Raw genomic sequence first — 17,615 nt, 5'->3', positions numbered from 1 at the left:
AACGCTGATGCTTTCTTTTTCTTGGGTCTATTGGATAAATAGAAACAATTTTAATTTAATGGGAAAATAAAAATGCTGTAGGTACATATAATTTTGACACACTACTTTTATTCTGTAAATGCCATTTCTAAAATATATTTACGTGAACACATTCAATAATGATATGTAAATAGGTATTTCATCTATCATAAAAACAAATTATCAACAATTTACATAGATTGAAAATATAATCTCAAATGAAGTTCGTACCGGTGGTTTACTGTACTAATAAAAGCGCACTCTACATTTAAAGAAATCTTCAGTTCCCTAGTCGAATAGTTTATTTGCCACTTTCATATTCCAGGATTCGGCTTAACGACAACATTTTATCAACTTATAGGCTGTTCAATTTGGCCTAAGAAAGTTGTAACTAGTTAGATTAAACACCCCGCGAGCGTACCAATGCCCCAATGGAGATGTTAGTTAGATGTTAGATGCTTCGTATATCTTTCGATTCGAAGTTCGAGTTAATTTTTGCCTAACTAAGTACATTGCATAAAAAAATTTTGTTTTCAATAACCGGTCGCTCGGTAAATTTTGGTAACACATTTATTTAGATAACAATTTTTTATAACTAGGTGTAACTACTATAAAGATACATATATGGAAAACATAGTGATTAGCATACATACAATGATTTATGTGTGGGCACACAACTACGTGTTATCGGTGAATCTTATATTCCTATAAACTTTAAATAAGAAGTGAAATCTTTTTCTAAAGTAGGTAAGCTATAGGTATTCAAATTTTATATTGGGGCCTTATTAAAAAATTTAAAAAGAATAATTTAAATCTAACATCTATCTTATACATAATATTATGTAATATAATATGTTTTACAGTATGTCTACTTATTTAGTTGTAAATATTTTTAACATGCGAACTGAACATATAATTTAAGTCTATAACACTTTACTATTTATTATCTATAAAGTATCATAATAAAACGAAGTACATAACTTGTATTTTTTATTAATTATGGAAGCATACTTAAAATTAACAGAAACATTAACAAACAGCTAATTATTATAACTATAAACAAATAAATATTGCAAAAAAACTTAAGGAAACCGTCCTCTGTGGGATCAGGACTTGCCATTCAAGAAGAAGAAGAATCGCTCTGAATTGAAACTTTTTTTTTAATATTTCAATCCTAAGTATATAACGCCAACTTTAATTTAAAACAAATCCATAAAAATTTAATATAAAGAACAATAAAGTAGGTTCCATTTTACGATTAAAATTTTGGGAATACTGTTTCATTTACCGTCTATCCAGCTTAAACCAGAGCCTACGAATTAGCTTACTTAGAACTATACAAATAAATATAAACAAGATTAACGTTACATTGTTCCGAAGAGTCCTACATAAACTTCCCTTGTTCCTTAAGGATGAAATATTTCAAAGTTACAGGAAGTATTATCCGGATTTGTATACAATCAACGTGGGTTTGCGCCAAGAATTCCGCGTGGTTAGAAGTGGGCGCGGCGGCGGCGTGACTGTCACAAGGCGGCGCGTGTTTTGTACAGATCGTCTTCGAGGTCGAACGCCGGGTCTGCGTATCCGGAGTCGTCGTAGCGGAGAGATCTGGAAGTGGTACTGTGATGTTTGTGATATAGTCGGGAGAAACGGGATGTTCATGATGTCTGACTTTGATCTACGTGAAAAGTAACCTTTTTTTTGTGACATAGCCCCCGGGGAAGGAGCCGTGGGTTATGTCGGATTCTTACCGACTAAAAACGTGAAAAATAACCTACTCTGATCAAGAACAAAATGTGCTGGTTTATTTGTAGTATTTGAGTATTCTTTAAATGTTGAATAAAATGACGTTTCTGAATCATTGAATGTCTCATGAAAAATTTGGTTAATTGACTCAAAAGACAAATGCCATATGGAAGCAAAATCATCGGGAAAATTATTTCGTAAATACATTACCTGTCAGGAGTTCTAGTCCTACATCTTGATGGCGGTGGGGACCTAGAAGATGCCCGTAGCAGGGCAGGATCATCGTAACGCCGAGACACGACAGTGAAGTCGTGGTGGGCGTCAATGAGCTTCTGTAGACGGGACACCATCTCGAAGTCCGATACAGAAGCCGGCACCAGAATACCCAGTAACTTTGCTATCGAATGTCTGGGAATAATGAGAATAAAAAGTTAACTACCTATGTATGCAATTGAATTTACTGAACTAATTATTGAGATGCGAGTTATTTTTTTGTAAATGATCGCATTACTATAAATAAAGCCTTCACGATAATAAATGAGGCTAAACCCCTTTTATGATAAACTTAAACGTACCTAAAGCTTTGTAATTGTGCCTCACGTCTCTGACACTCCACAAGAGCTTCCTTAGTTCGAGCAAGATCGTCTCGGAGAACACTTATCTGATGCTCAGTACTATTTCGCTCTTGTTCAAACGTCTCTCCTGTAGCACGTACTTGGTCTTTCAATACATTCACTTTACGATTGTATCGCGCTCTTAGCATTTCTGCTTCTTCCAACTTTTTCTGAAGCTCCTCTACTTTCCTTGCCCTTTCTAGTGAAGTAATCTAGAATAAAAAATGGTAATAAGAATAAAAAATAATCTGAGAAGTTGTCGCGTATTTATTATTTTTTAAGGTAATGATAAAATATACAATGTTAGTAAGTTATTATTAAATTCGTAACCATTTCATCTTTATTAGACATCTGGTAATTTTGTTAAAGGTCCATTGAGGACCTTCTAGAAGTGAACAAAAGCTTTTGAAACGATACTTCGTCACAATGAGATCAGTGTATTACAAAGTAATTACTTTAACCTTGCTGGCAATTTATTCCAGCCACTTTACGACGCCGTTTAAATGTGTATTTATGACTTATATTTACGAAGACATTTACAAATCAATATGTAAGTGTAATCTATGTGAGCAACATACCTATTATTTGCGGAATCGTGACTGATTAACGCATAAATACTTCCTATAAGCTTTTTTGTACTTTTTTATATGAATTACGTACTTAGACCAAATGTACTTAATCCTTATAAGTATCTTGCTCTAGTTACCCGAGAAGCGATCATACTTCCGCATTATCGGTAAATATTTAATTCATCTGGTCATATTAATTACATGGTAGTTTTTTATCGATGAATAGAATGTCATAAAGTCGTTAATTAAATAAAATTACAGTACAAAGCACAAATCCTTATAGGTAAACCAGAATCTGATGGCAATTGGGGAAATCAAAATTTTGAGTGTGCAACCCTAGGGAAAATGGACTGACCGATCTTGATACTGCTTATTTTTTATTTTGTCCTCAACATCATTAGTCACATTACATAAGTGGACAATACTGTACCAAATAATGAGATATCCACTTAATATTTTGTAGGTACTACTTACATGTATAATATACATATTACTTTTATCTATGTAATACATATTATTATTTACCTACACATACCTGTATTTGTATTTTGTATATTCATTATCATTAAGCCATGTAAAAATATGGATGTAATGATAATGCAGATAAAAACTAGATAATGCTAATATTTTTTTTTATAAAATAGAAATAACAATAAAATAAAATAAAACTATGTTTATTTTCGTAAGTATTAACAGATACACAAATAATTATAAAATTGACTTGGACAGCTTGGACTTGACGTATAGCCGTATTGGAAACTCCTGTAATAAGTTTTCATAAAATTATATTGTAATCAAAAAACAATATTATAGTTAGTTACCTACCTACTTATAATATTTTTAATTTTAAGTATCAAAACGGGTAAGTCCAATTTACCAATAAAATATTCAAAATTGAAAATTGTGATGTGTTTGACCCTTCTTCATCGAATGTTTTTCTATACACATTATAAACAACACCTCTTGCTTGTGATCGCAGCGGCTTTTTCGACATCTTCGAAGATTTTTTAGACAAAATCCTAAAAATTATTCAAGAATTGCAAAGAAGACAAATAATTTGACAACCAGTTTGATAGTTGTCAAATAAAATTGCCCTATTATGAAAATCTTTTATTTCTTAAATATAAATATGCCATCAGATTCTGGTAGACCTATAGCTCTGTTCTAAATCTATTTAAATAGTACCTACTTACGTTGACTTATATGTATTTTATGGTACATGTGTAAAAGTCTTTATAAATTTCAATAGAAACCTTGTATTCTGCTGCATCTGCAAGTTGAGCATTAAGTTCTCGTAATTGTGCTCTAGCGTCACTAAGCTGCACAGTTAACTTGTCACATTGTCTTGCTAATTTCTTACTTCTTCCGACTGCTTCATCTCTCTCTGCCTGCAAAACTGCGCGAACGCGGGAGCTTTCATCCTAATAAAAAATTAAACAAATTTTGATACAAATGTCAGTCATATATTTTATGTGACTACAAAAAACAAAAGTAAGGAAAAATATATTGAAATTAAAACTTACTTGAACGCTTAGCTTACGGCGCAATAAATCTAGATGCAGATCCTTCCTTTGAAGCTGTTCCCTCAATATTCTAATACGGCGTTGCAGTTGGTATACTACTGCTGTCTAGAAATAGATATTATGGTGATATTATGGCATATTTGAAGATAAATATTAAAACAAAGTACTTAAATTGATGTCAATTGAATTAGCATTTCCATAGATACCAAAGAAACATTACTATTTCTATTAGATAACGATTAATGAGATTTTTATCTACTTCTTGTGTATCTGATGATTTTGATGTAAATATTTAATCTATAATAGGTTCTAAGAAATTAAACGCAACTGGTAACTACTTAATTACATATTAATTGATATCAAATGGCGTGAATTTAGATGGTGGTGGCGCTAGATTACCTACTTAAGACCTACTTATACTGTGTACATTATCGATATAAATGCAATTTGGTGTCGTAAAAATAATGATACTGTCTATTTTAATCTAAAATATGCAGATGCATAGGTACATGCCAATTTTTATTATTATATGTACATTCTTACTTCTTTAATATAAGGTAAATCATGGAAAGATCTTTCTCTGCGCAGTCGCGGCAGCGTGCCATAATATCCATAATATAGCAGCTATACAAAACACAATTATTATCATCTACCAAAATACTTATAACAGTTATTTTGTTCAAAACATAATAAAAAACGGTGCCTTAACTCACCGTTCGATATAAAAGTGCACCGTTTTTCAGTGATTTTGGTCACGCAATGTATATGTACTAAATCTACATAAAAACTAAATCAAATAATATAATATATGTATACCAAGGTAATTTTTTATAATTTGTAAGTAACTAACTAACGTATCTGGTGTGAAAATATGATACTTAATATAAACGATATAGTAATATGAATAACATTACAACAATAAGTTAAAAAACATACAAAATGTACAATCGGTTTGCAGTTTTCGTAATTTCTCTCCAACGATATATTATTTCAAGAGTGTACTGTGTTTAAAGTCGAGCTATGTTGGTACGATTGTGACTGGAATAAAAAAGAATTATGTTTTTCCTTTCACTAAGTATGTTACTGGAACTGACCTTGTCTACAATTTTATCGCTCTCGAGTCTTGCAAGTTGCTCGGCCCTATGCATAATGGACTCGGTGTGGAGTTCTATACCGATATCCTGCGTCAACTCATCCATATTAAGCGTCCGACTCAGTCTTTCAAGGAATGCTACGAACTGTTAACATTAAATTTCGTATGGTAACAACTCACATATTATAGTAGATAACAATTACAGTCCCATAATAAGAAAGCGCTTACGTTAGCTTTGTCCTTTCTCAAATTGTCTCTTGAAAGCTCCAGAGCATTTAATTCGGATTCCAGTTTATGCACTTTAGCTTCTAGCATATTCCTTTCATCCTCCAGTATGCGAACGCGTGTATTGGCTTGGTCGTGTAAATGTGCAGTTCTGCCCAATTGTTGGCTTTCCATGTTCAGTTTATCACGTAAAGCTTCTAATTGCTGTTTTAAATAAATAAAAACGTGTAAGCCAGGATGGCTTTGGATCGTTTTTATGACCTAAAGCTTACGCTATAGCTTATTAGCTAAGTATAACGAATTTGTGTCAAATATTTAATTGAACCGTTTATTTTAAAGTTTTTCAAGTCATAGCGGCTAGGTTATGAATAAATTTAACTTACCACAGATTTATCCTTGTTGTCACTTAGGATTTCTCTAATACGGTCTTTAATAGTACTCTCATGAGCTTCAACGAATCGAGTTGGCAAGCTTAACAATATAGCAATAGATTCCATCGTATTGCGAAATTCTGTTTGTAACCTTTGATATTTCTCGTCTCGATGTCTCAAGTCCTCTAGGAATCAAATTATGAATAAAAAAGTGAATTTAAAGAATTGTAAATTAATTTAATTAAGTGTACTCTACCTTTTAACTGAATAATCATAGATTCATTTTGATTAACATTATCTGTGACGACATTGAGATTTTTTGAACAGTGAGATAATTTTTCTCTAGCTTCATGAAGTTCTCTATCTAGTACTCTGTTAGAGACTGAAAGAGACTCTTTTTCTTGTTTTAATCTTTCTATATCGAGCAGCTGTGAAGAGAGCTGTCGTTGTAGAATATCCTTGTCAGCATTAGCTCTTTCCAACGTATCTCTGCAGCTTCTTAGATCCTGTTCAATGGTAGACAAATTTTCTGTTGTGTTCATACATTTGTTCTTGAGCCTCGTTATCTCTTGAACCAATTCAGCAGCTTTTATAATTAAACTTTCCGGGGAATGTGTATGTGTCGTATCACAGAATTCGGCATCTAAAGCGACTGATAATCTCCTTACGAGATCATGAAATTGACAACGTGCATTTTCCTTCTGTTGCTCTTCATTATGACATTCTAACTCCAAAGATCTTAATTTCTTTTCCAAATCTTTAATTTTTTCTTCACAATATCGATTATCCCTTTGAAGAGTCTGAACATTTAGCTCACTTCTACCTTGCGAAGATTGCAGGTTACGGTTAAATTCTTCAAGATCTTGAATTTTCTTTTTAAGGGACGATATAATTGCACTTTGTCGAGCATTTTGTTCACGAAGGTGATCTATTTCTACTTGTTGTTCCAGTATTCTTTGATCTCGGGACAACATTTGATTTTTTAAGTCACTATTCTAAAATAAAGGCAGCGTTAAGATACAGGAAATCATTCAATAAACTGCACAATGGATATTGTTAATGGATCTAATTTACCTACCTCTGAAATTAATTTATCCCGTTTGTACTGTAAGCCGGCTAAATCACTTCTGAGAGCTGTTACGATATCATTGCCCACGTCTGGATCCAACTGACAAGAAATAAATTAAAATAATTTTATAAATCTTTTACAATTCGCAATATTTGATACTACCGCACAGCGAACATCATAAAAGGGGAAATTGAAATTTTTGATGTCGAAGTCAGTTGAAAGTGGCGTGCAAAAGACGACTAAGTAATGGTAAGGAGAAGGTACTTTTGCTCGGATATAGCGTGATAGAGAATGCTATTTCAAACTCGCATAAGTCACGATCACGATATCTTCTCATATTATGATAAATAAACGTTGCTACATAATTTCTGTCGGGTAAATTTACATAAGATATTGATTTTTGATTGAACTGTATTGAATAATGAACTGTCCTCATTTTCATGAGTTTGATTGTGATTGATTCAGCTACCTTCCTCAGATTTTATGATTATTTTTTAAATGAACAAAAAAGTCACACTATTTCGTTTGATTCTATAAGACTAAAAGATGACATCCTATTTGATCAAATAAAATAATTTGATCTAACTAAGTGAGGATCTAGATAATTGAAATTAAAAATTGGCTTAGTTTAAATATTTATTCTAGCATTGTCGATTCAGCCTTCATAGATTTTCTCGACCTGACCTGCTTCTCATTTCAAATTACAAGGGCTTCTTCGTGTGTACCTTAGGTACTTCCTCTTCGAGTACCTACATTTAGATATTATAGTTAGAAGGATATAGGTTGCGAGTTGCGACATCTATTTTGTCAAGCTGTACCTGATACCTCCCAACTAAAATCTAAATCTACTAATTGATTGTGTTTTTGTGTTTGTTGCTGATTTGAAAAATTCAGCAGAAATATAAATTCAATTCAAAGCAAAAGCTTCAGTGTCAACAGACTTCCAAAAACAAAGGGAGGATGGTTCTAATATTTTTCTGTGTTCATTTGAACATTTGAAATTTTAGATTATCCTATCGTATACTTATTAGTTATCCTTACTAATATTATAAATGCGAAAGTAACTCTGTCTGTCTTTCTGTTACTCAATCACGCTTAAATTACTGAACCAATTTGCATGAAATTTGGTATGGAGATATTTTGATACCCGAGAAAGGACATAGGCTACCTTTTATTGCGAAATATGTACCACGGGCGAAGCCGCGGCGGACCACTAGTTACTTATAATTATACTAATATAATATAAAGTTGAAGTGTTTGACTGTTTGTTAGTTTGAAAGCGCTAAACGTCGAATTTCAAGAATTCTTCCATTGGATACGCACATACATGATGGTTATAAACGCGTAGAATTTATGACAACAGGAATCGTTTCCTTTGTTACACATTGATTATTAATAAGTACAAACTTTATATAATTCCTTGTCTCCGGGATAATAAGCAGGTATAAATTGATCGGTGCAAGGTACGGTAAGGCACACGCCAAATAAAAGATGGTAGGTACCTAGGTACTAATATAACTAAGTACTTTCGTTAGATAATAATGCACTTTTTAAAGGATTGAATTGGTTTATTCTTTTCGTATTACATGTCGTTTTTATTTAAGTTATGAACCTAACTAAGATTATCGATGAAATCTAGGTATTATATATTCAGCTACTTAAATTTTGCTGAATTACATTTCAAAATGCTATCCCAACACTAACTAGTCATCAATAAGTATTATCCAATACAATTTCTATTAAAAATATGTTAAAAGTTCATCTAGTATGTTATGAGTTTCATACAGTGTATTTTTTAACAGGTAGAGTTAAATTTAAGTATTCTACTTTTTACTGATGTTTCAACGTAGTATTTGTAGCTTGTAAGTAGTAGGTACCTACATAATCGGTTGTTGAACAGTTCATAATAGGTAATATACCTACTTAATTCTATTTAAGTATAGCGTGGTTACTTAGATGATCAATATGTAACATAATAAGCGATATACGATATCTAAGTATTAACTTTACGTATAAGTTACACAGGTGCTTTTAGGGATCGGCAGCTAAATAAAAAAAGATGAAAATATATTTTATTTGTTTAGGTAGGTTCCTACCATGAATGCTTGAACATGGGATGGGTTCACATAAGTATCTACAATATCTAAAAAGCTCGACTTATTGCTGAATGACTAGTGACTACATATAGCGCGTTTATTGAATGGTGATAGAATTAACTTTTTGCAAACCTCCACAAGAAAACGGTTGTAAAGAAAGGACGTTGAACGTTAAATAAAACTAGTTATTTAAACTTGACGAGTTGTCCTTTAGTTTAAATGTCGTCATTCAATGAAAGCGCTAGTCATTAAATCAAATATCACATTCAATCAGATGACTGCGACATATACATTCATAATGACCAGCGCAGACGACGTACTTTTCTCTGTGGAGGAGAAAAAAATAAATGCTTCGCCGCGTATTTACCGCGAACTTACGCACACAAGGAGTGCCCGGTATTGTAGAAAAAAGTACCTACGCTTTAGAAGCGAAAATTCAGAGGTTCCAACGCAAATAAAGTCCGCCGTGTGCATTGTTCTATTATTTTCGGGGACTTCCCCGTACTTTTATCCGGTCCGCTCCCTACATGTCCACGGTTAACACTTAACATCATTAAGAGTTTATATCAAAATATTAAGTAATTGTATACTAAATATTTGTATTCGTTAGAACCTAATATAGGTACGCAAAATATTGTTTTATCCGGGGCAACGGGGGTATAGCAAAATTATATCTTTTACCTAACTGATAATTTGATATCATCCAAATTGTTGTCTAATGTCATGATTTTTTTATTTTTATATTAGTCCTGAATTCCGAAACATCAAAAATGTAAGTACTTACTGTGAACTTGTAAATAATAAATATTTTAAATATGATGTATCTATTTATCTATTTTATTTAAATGCCGAAAGTTTTAAAACGTTAAGTAGGTACCTAGGTACCTATCTACCTATCAACATTTTTATGAGGCGAACATACTACTCAGAAAAAAGAGCGAGTAGGTACCTATTCTTATATACCTAGAAGATACCTATTTGTTATTTATGAAAAATTAAACACTGACCTCTGTAGTACGTAAAGTTTCATACACCTTCCAATCTTCTAATTCATCTTTATTCTTTTCTTCCTCCATTGTTACTTATTATTTGTCGTTGTTTAAAGCAACACCTTGATTTTTCAAGCTTCAATAAATATTGTGGCTTAGACCTTTCCGTTGCTATGAAATGAAAAGCGTAAACATAATCGATTTTGAGGCATGCGTTTTGGTTGCTTTGGTACTCCGTACTGTACATATTTATTGTATAGATAGGTACTTATGTACTTAAATATGTTCAAGTAATTAGGTATCTAAGTACTTACTTACTTACATTGAGATCGAGAAGTTATATACATAGGTATTAAAATACATAACTATTAGATAATATTATTTAATTAAGTATTAACACCTAGTTAGCTACCTATGACGTATAATTTTTTAATTTAAAAATGCCCAATATAATACCTGTGTCCCTGATTTAACATTAATTTGATGTAAGTATCTACTATCTACCTACTATGTATATCAATAAATAATGTTTAATTCAATAAAGTAAGTAGGTATTCTCAGTCTAAAAATCAAATAAGATAGCTACCTTATACCTACACAGTAATGCACAATAATGTGAAAAATGTTTACTGTGAGATATGTATTTGTACCTATTACGGCCTGAACTTGCTCTGTGGGCCTGAATAACAACAAATTTAAAATAATTATTTTGAGCAACGGTTAAAGATTTACCTAACAAAAGATTTACATAAGTTTGTTAAATTATGAAAAACTTATTACGTAGGTAAGTACGTAGCCTTTATTTTATATTAAGAAATACATAACTAAAACATATTCGGATTTTTTAAAGTCTGTTTTTAAATTGGGGATCCACCGCCACCGGGCACCGCATTAATGAATCATGGTGGATCATGGCATGATCGTATCTCTTGATCGTATCCAACACAGAGCAAGTATCCAAATCGTATCGTAATCGTATCGATCGTGCAAAGTTGACAGTGCATGCATTAGCTTTGATTAGCTGTCAACCATGCTGTCAACTTCATACATCACATAATATTCTGTGGTAATCACATATTTTGTAGACGCAATTGTAGACGCCAAGGTAGACGCTAAGTCGAAGAAAAAATTTTTTGTTTTGGTAAAGTTAGAACCAATGGTTAGAACCAAGAAGCTTATATATCTAATACACTGGAGATTGCTAACTTGTCACAAGAAAACACCGGCAAGTTGGTGTGAAAGGGATAAAAACATACAGGCGTCATTCAAGGTCATATTTTCTTGTGACAAGTTAATGTTCATAGTGCAATCTCCAGTGTATTAGATATAAGCTTCTTGGTTAGAACTATTTTCATAAGTTAGTTGTTATTTTCCTCTTAAGCGGAAGTTAGCCGAAACGGTCCGAGTGGGGGGTTTCCCAACGGTAATTTGTCCCTGTCTAACACTTTGCCAACTGAAAAATTTAACTTGACCAATAATTTGTTTGATTTTGTAATATTATCTCACGAATTATGTTTCGGTAAAAAATATTTAAATTCGGAAATCCTTAAACTCAAAGCTTGTTAGTTGTTAGGCATAAGGCCATGAGAGGCCATGTTACGAAAAAACTGTAACTGTATGAATAAATTCAACAAAATTCAACCGTGTATGAAAAATAAATCAATATTACAGAAATTAATATTTTATTTAAATTTTCAATTTATTTTTCATTAGATAGTAACGATAGTAAAGTATTAACTATACAATGCGTAAAAAAGTAAGCAATGATATGTTACAGATTATAATGTTTCGACCGTCTGTGCGACCATCAATAACCACATCAATAACTTAATGATCGACATATTTTTTTTTCGACATATCTCGCGTGATAGATTATAATATAACGGTGTTTACATTTTAGTTTAATTTTACATAATAATATGATAAATTATGTAGCGTAGCATCAATATAGTTTATATTAGAACATTTATTATTATACACGCTTGTTTTTCAAGCAATTTGTCCCAAAATTTGTTTGGTCATGGTCACCTCATCAGAAAGATACAATTTCTCAGCGAGAACCATCTCACTCGGACTGGTTTTTGCAGTCTATTTATTAGTTGGGCCGCAGTTAAACACATTTTAACTTGTCTTCGGTCCTTTCCCAATTTTTTTATTCAAGTTGTTGAAGTTATAGATATTTTATAGCTATAGAATTTTTATAACATTTTTCTTTGTGTTTATCTTCTATATATTATCTGTTACCAAGAAGCTTATATCTAATACACTGGAGATTGCACTATGACCAATAACTTGTAACAAGAAAATATGATCTAGAATGACGTCAGTCATGTTTTTTGTCTCTTTCTGTTGAGTGACCACGCTGGTTTGTAAATTCAGGATTTTTCAAAATAGAAAAAACTAAAAATCATGGTCTATAAATAATAACGACAAAGGTATATTTTTAACAGTATTTATATTATAATATTATGGTCATACTTTATAGGTACATACAATTTTAATTGGTATAGAATGATAGTTTTAAACAACTTTTGGCTACAAAGCTTGGATATGAACCGATATATAGCATTAACATCCTTTGTAAATAGAGGAAAGTTGTGATTGGCATCAGATGCTGTTTACCAAATTGTAAGCTACTCAGATCTTCTTTTGAAACGCGTTGCTTCGACTGGTCAATTTCAAGCCAAAATCATCAAAGAAAAACTGTTTAGCGGCCTTGCACAAATTTCAGCTAACTTTACAAAGTTTATTTTTCAAAAGGTATTTTTTTCTGGGTCGTAATCCTCAGTAACCTTGATGGGCACATATATTTCTTTTTATTTTACTTTTTGGAAAGCTGAAATACGTAAAACAAAAAAATATAAGGTAATGCTGTAAGGCTGTTGGATTTTTCGATCGTGAATGTGATTATTTGTATAGTGCACTAAAGGTTCATGATAATTATTAGATTATTTTAATAAGCATAATACATTATTTTGTTACTTTTATAAAGCTTAAAAACGTCATAGTCGTTTTCGCTAGAAATTTAATTTATGTGAACTCCATGATGGATATGATGAAAATAAAGTGTCCCGTATTCTCGACTAAAAACTACCGCTATTCGTATTCATATAATATTATGAAAAATAAAAAATAATATGATTATTATAGTTAATATTGAAACCTTTTTTATGTAATTTATTTAATAAAAAATTGAATACAATTTTTTTGTCCATAATTATATAACTTTAGTGGGCAGGTACTTTATGTAATAAAAGAATTTAAATAAAAATTAAAACTTGACTTCTCATTTATGTATATAGCCTACGTCACTACCGCCACTAACATAATAATTCAGATCATTGCAATGAAGCCTCACAACTCAAAATCGGTCCAACGGTTTATACTGCAGGGCGTGTCAAAGAAATATTATACATACATCCATAAACTCGAAAAACATAACCCTCTTTTTTGCGTAGTCGGGGAAAAATTTGGGAAATTTTTCAATATCTGGCAACATTACACGCACACAGAAGCACCGTGTACGTACAGTGCAGCGGCGAAATGACAGCACACATAGCTTTATTGAAAATGACGATAAATTATTCGGTTTAGTTCGGCAACGCTCCATCTGTCTTTTATTTTGTAATCTAAGATTGAAAACTTGTTGAAAAATGATAAAGTATTGGGGAAATAACAAATTTAACATGACTGCTTACTAAAATGATGCTAAATTAGACAATTTTTGCCATTGAAATGATTCTAAACAGGTAAATGCAGGAGTATTGAGGAATATTGTAAATAACGTAAATATACACTTGCCTGTGAAATTCTATGCCAGAATTCGGTGTCCAAACGCTTCTGGAATTTTGCACAATACAATGCATTCTTTATATTCGGAAAATATTCATTAAATAAGCAACAATATTAACTTAAATATTCGAAGCGACGCAATTTTTTTGACACAAATGCCATATTGACAAAGTGAGAGTTGCTACAATTTTATTATTGTGACTACCCATAATCAGGGAGTATCGCTTTTTAATAATTGGTTCAGATACTTATTTTATTTAGCATAAATAATAATTGTCTCATCCAACAATGCTTCTGAATGACGTTTTTGGCAATTTATCCAATGATATTTTATGTATAGATACGTTATATACTCACAAGATATCCAAAAAAATGCTTCCTATGCAGTGTCAGGCACACACAAATACAAGTTTCATTTTACTTAATTTATTACATTGACAGACTGTATAAGAGAGATGGCTCTAATAAAATGATATAAACAAAAAAGACAAAGATAGTTTGTCACTTCCGCGCAGGTGTAAGCAAAAGTCACAAGAATTCACCAATTAAATATAAATAAACAAATAGTTGCCATGGCAATTGGCATAGACTAACGACACAGAAGATTCAATGTTATAGATGTTACGTTTCCTGCACACGTAAACAAATGTGACAATTTCATTTACTATTTAATTATTATTATGAAGTTGTATTAAAATGAAAAAACTTTTTTGGAGATATAACTGTATTAAGCATTTATTACTAGCTGTGGTGTTCGTTTTCGGTCATCATCATTTCACCCGATAAACACCCACTGCTGAGCATAGTCCTCCTTATAGAACTCCATACGGACCGATCTTACGCTATTCGTTTCAAGGCAGTTCCCGGAACCCGTACAAGGTCATCACTCCAACTTGTAGGATATAATAATAGTGGTGCCTAGATGAAAAAAAGTATGAAATAAAAGAAAGGATGAAGTATAAGCCTTTTTTATCTAAAACACAAATAAAATGTATGTTCAATAGCTATTTATAGAAAAGCAAATAGCATTTTTCGTCAGTAGCGATAATCTTTTCTTTAATGTATACGTATATTCAACATCATTTTTGCAAACAAACATTTTTGCCATCACGATTTCATTGTATATAATAAATAGATATATTTGTTAATTACATGCACTGTGTGGATTTAAATATAAAAATAATCAAGTATTTACCCAAATCGAAATTAATAAAATAGCCGTTCTATTTTCAATAATCGTATCTACATGATAATCTTTGAACACAGTGTGCGCTAGCTTTGTCACACTAGTGATTGAAGCAATGTTTTATCCCTTTCATTATTTCAATACAAGTGTCAAGCAAATGTCATTCATTAATAATTGCAAATTGTTATTTTTGCTCTAAAATTATAATATTTTAATACATTTACCTGTGATATGATATTCCTCTATCTTTTTTTATTTTACTATCGTAATTTGTGCACTTTCTGAACACACAAGAAGGCATTATTGATAATTTTAACGTTTATATCAGCATGTACGTTCGCTGTCACAAGTCACAATCTGACTGATTCCACTGGTCCCAATTAGGACCAATTCACGGTTTACGTTTTGGTGCGTTGGTAACGTATCTACCTCTTGTTTCTATATATAATATCATTGAATTTATCAACAAACTCATGTACAAAAACTAACCTTTTGCACAGAATATTACAGCATACATAGTAGCCTTGGGAAAACTTCGTATTTACAGTGGCAATACCAAGTTAGGTGTGAAAGCAAGAAGCTTATATCTAATACACTGGAGATTGCACTATGACCATTGACTTGTCACAAGAAAATATAACCTTGAATGACGTCAGTGTTGTTTTTTGTCTCTTTCTGTGGGTGACCACACTGGTTTGTATATTCAGGATTTTTCGAAATAGAAAAAACTAAAAATCATGGTCTATAAATAATAACGACATATATTTTTAACAGTATTAATTATATTATAATATTACTGGCCATACTTTATAGGTACATACAATTTTAATTGGTATAGAATGATAGTTTTAAATAACTCTTGGCTACAAAGCCTGGATATGAACCGATATATAGCATTAACATCCTTTGTAAATAGAGGAAAGTTGTGTTTTGCATCAGATGCTGTTTACCAAATTGTAAGCTACTCAGATCTTTCTTTTTAAACGCGTTGCTTCGACGGGTCAATTTCAAGCCAAAATCATCAAAGAAAAACTGTTTATAATAAACGCCTTGCACAACTAAGTTTATTTTTCAAAAGGTATTTTTTTCGGGGTCGTAATCCTCAGTAATTTTACCCTTGATGGGCACGTATATATTTCTTTTTATTTTCCTTTTTGGAAAGCTGAAATACCTAAAACAAAAAATATGAGGTAAGTTAAAAAAGTATAAATTTCAATGTAAAAACGAACAATCTTAGAATTACATAATATGAGTGCAATACCGATGTCGAGTGTTGTTTCATTACTAGTAAAAATCTTGAAAATGGTGTTCTAAATTTCATCATAATATTGTTATTACAATATTATATTCTCTTCACTATCCATAAAAACTCGTCATCATGGTTACCTTACTTGTTAATTTTGTTTATTGAAAACTTGTTGAAAAATGATAAAGTATTAGGAAAATAACAAATTTAACATGACTGCTTTCTAAAATGATGCAAAATTTTACAATTTTTGCCATTGAAATGATTCTTAACAGGTAAATGCAGCAGTATTGAGGAATATTGTAAATAACGTAAATATACACTTGCCTGTGAAATTCTATGCCAGAATTTGGTGTCCAAACACTTCTGCAATTTTTCACAATGCAATACATTATTTATATTCGGAAAATATTTATTAAATACGCAACAATATTAACTTAAAAATTCGAAGCGACGCAATTTTTTTGACACTTATGCCATATTGTCAAAGTGAGAGTTGCTACAATTTTATTATGGTAACTACCCATAATCAGGGAGTATCGCTTTTTAATAATTGGTCCGATACTTATTTTATTTAGCAGAAATAATAATTGTCTCATCCAACAATGCTTCTGAATGACGTTGTTGGCAATTTATCAACAAACTCATGTACAAAAACTAACCTTTTGCACAGAATATTACGGCATACATAGTAGCCTTGGGAAAACTTCGTATTAACAGTGGCAATACCAAGTTAGGTGTGAAAGTGATAAAACACAACAATTTTCTTGTTACACGTCAAATGCTCATACCGTAGACAGAGTAACTAATAGACCCAATGACGATACCTTTCTCACTTACACAAGAAAGAGAGCGAAAATACCATAACAAATGCATAAGACAAAGACACAAATACCCAATTTTTTGTCCCTTAGTGTGTAACCTGTTTTTCAAGATCCGCAACTTGAGTTGCGAAACAAACTTTGACAGTTCGTGCCTTCATCGTACTTGGTGTTCGAATTTTGGATATTATTTAGTAAAAAATCGATACGAGTACATTGAAAAGACGGTGAAATTATCTTAATATAGACATCGAAGT

The 17,615-nt window shown here is 31.7% G+C and overlaps 1 protein-coding gene across 2 annotated transcripts; it reads right to left on the bottom strand.

Moving 5' to 3' along the window:
- Positions 1–507: 507 nt before the first annotated feature.
- LOC123693853 (coiled-coil domain-containing protein 170-like) lies at positions 508–10,765 on the bottom strand. Of its 2 annotated transcripts, XM_045639104.1 has the most exons (11): positions 10,332–10,765; positions 7,238–7,327; positions 6,416–7,154; positions 6,172–6,344; positions 5,792–5,992; positions 5,565–5,708; positions 4,471–4,575; positions 4,201–4,368; positions 2,340–2,590; positions 1,975–2,172; positions 508–1,626 (listed from the first exon to the last, which is right to left on the bottom strand). In XM_045639104.1, exons 1-11 carry the CDS (start codon positions 10,398–10,400, stop codon positions 1,542–1,544), a joined length of 2,223 nt encoding a protein of 740 aa, XP_045495060.1. In that variant the 5' UTR covers positions 10,401–10,765; the 3' UTR covers positions 508–1,541. The 2 variants fall into 2 exon arrangements, with proteins under 2 accessions (XP_045495060.1, XP_045495061.1); XM_045639105.1 differs by lacking the exon at positions 10,332–10,765 and having other exon boundaries at positions 6,416–7,149; positions 7,238–7,483.
- Between the last annotated feature and the right edge of the window lie 6,850 nt (positions 10,766–17,615).

The sequence above is a fragment of the Colias croceus genome, chromosome 8, assembly GCF_905220415.1.
Source record: "Colias croceus chromosome 8, ilColCroc2.1".
Taxonomy (NCBI): Eukaryota; Metazoa; Arthropoda; class Insecta; order Lepidoptera; family Pieridae; genus Colias; species Colias croceus.
The sequence above is the reverse complement of the archived record's forward strand: the minus strand, read 5'-3'. Positions and strand labels throughout refer to the sequence as shown.

What these genes read in the sequence shown, in the direction of transcription:
- LOC123693853 (XM_045639104.1), bottom strand. Translation starts at nt 10,400, where the DNA reads ATGGAGGAAGAAAAGAATAAAGATGAATTAGAAGATTGGAAGGTGTAT. An exon ending in GCGATAAAATTGTAGACAAG is followed by an intron (nt 4,576 to 5,564) that starts GTCAGTTCCAGT and finishes ATCTATTTCTAG; the next exon opens with ACAGCAGTAGTATACCAACT. An exon ending in AGGACTAGAACTCCTGACAG is followed by an intron (nt 1,627 to 1,974) that starts GTAATGTATTTA and finishes TACCACTTCCAG; the next exon opens with ATCTCTCCGCTACGACGACT.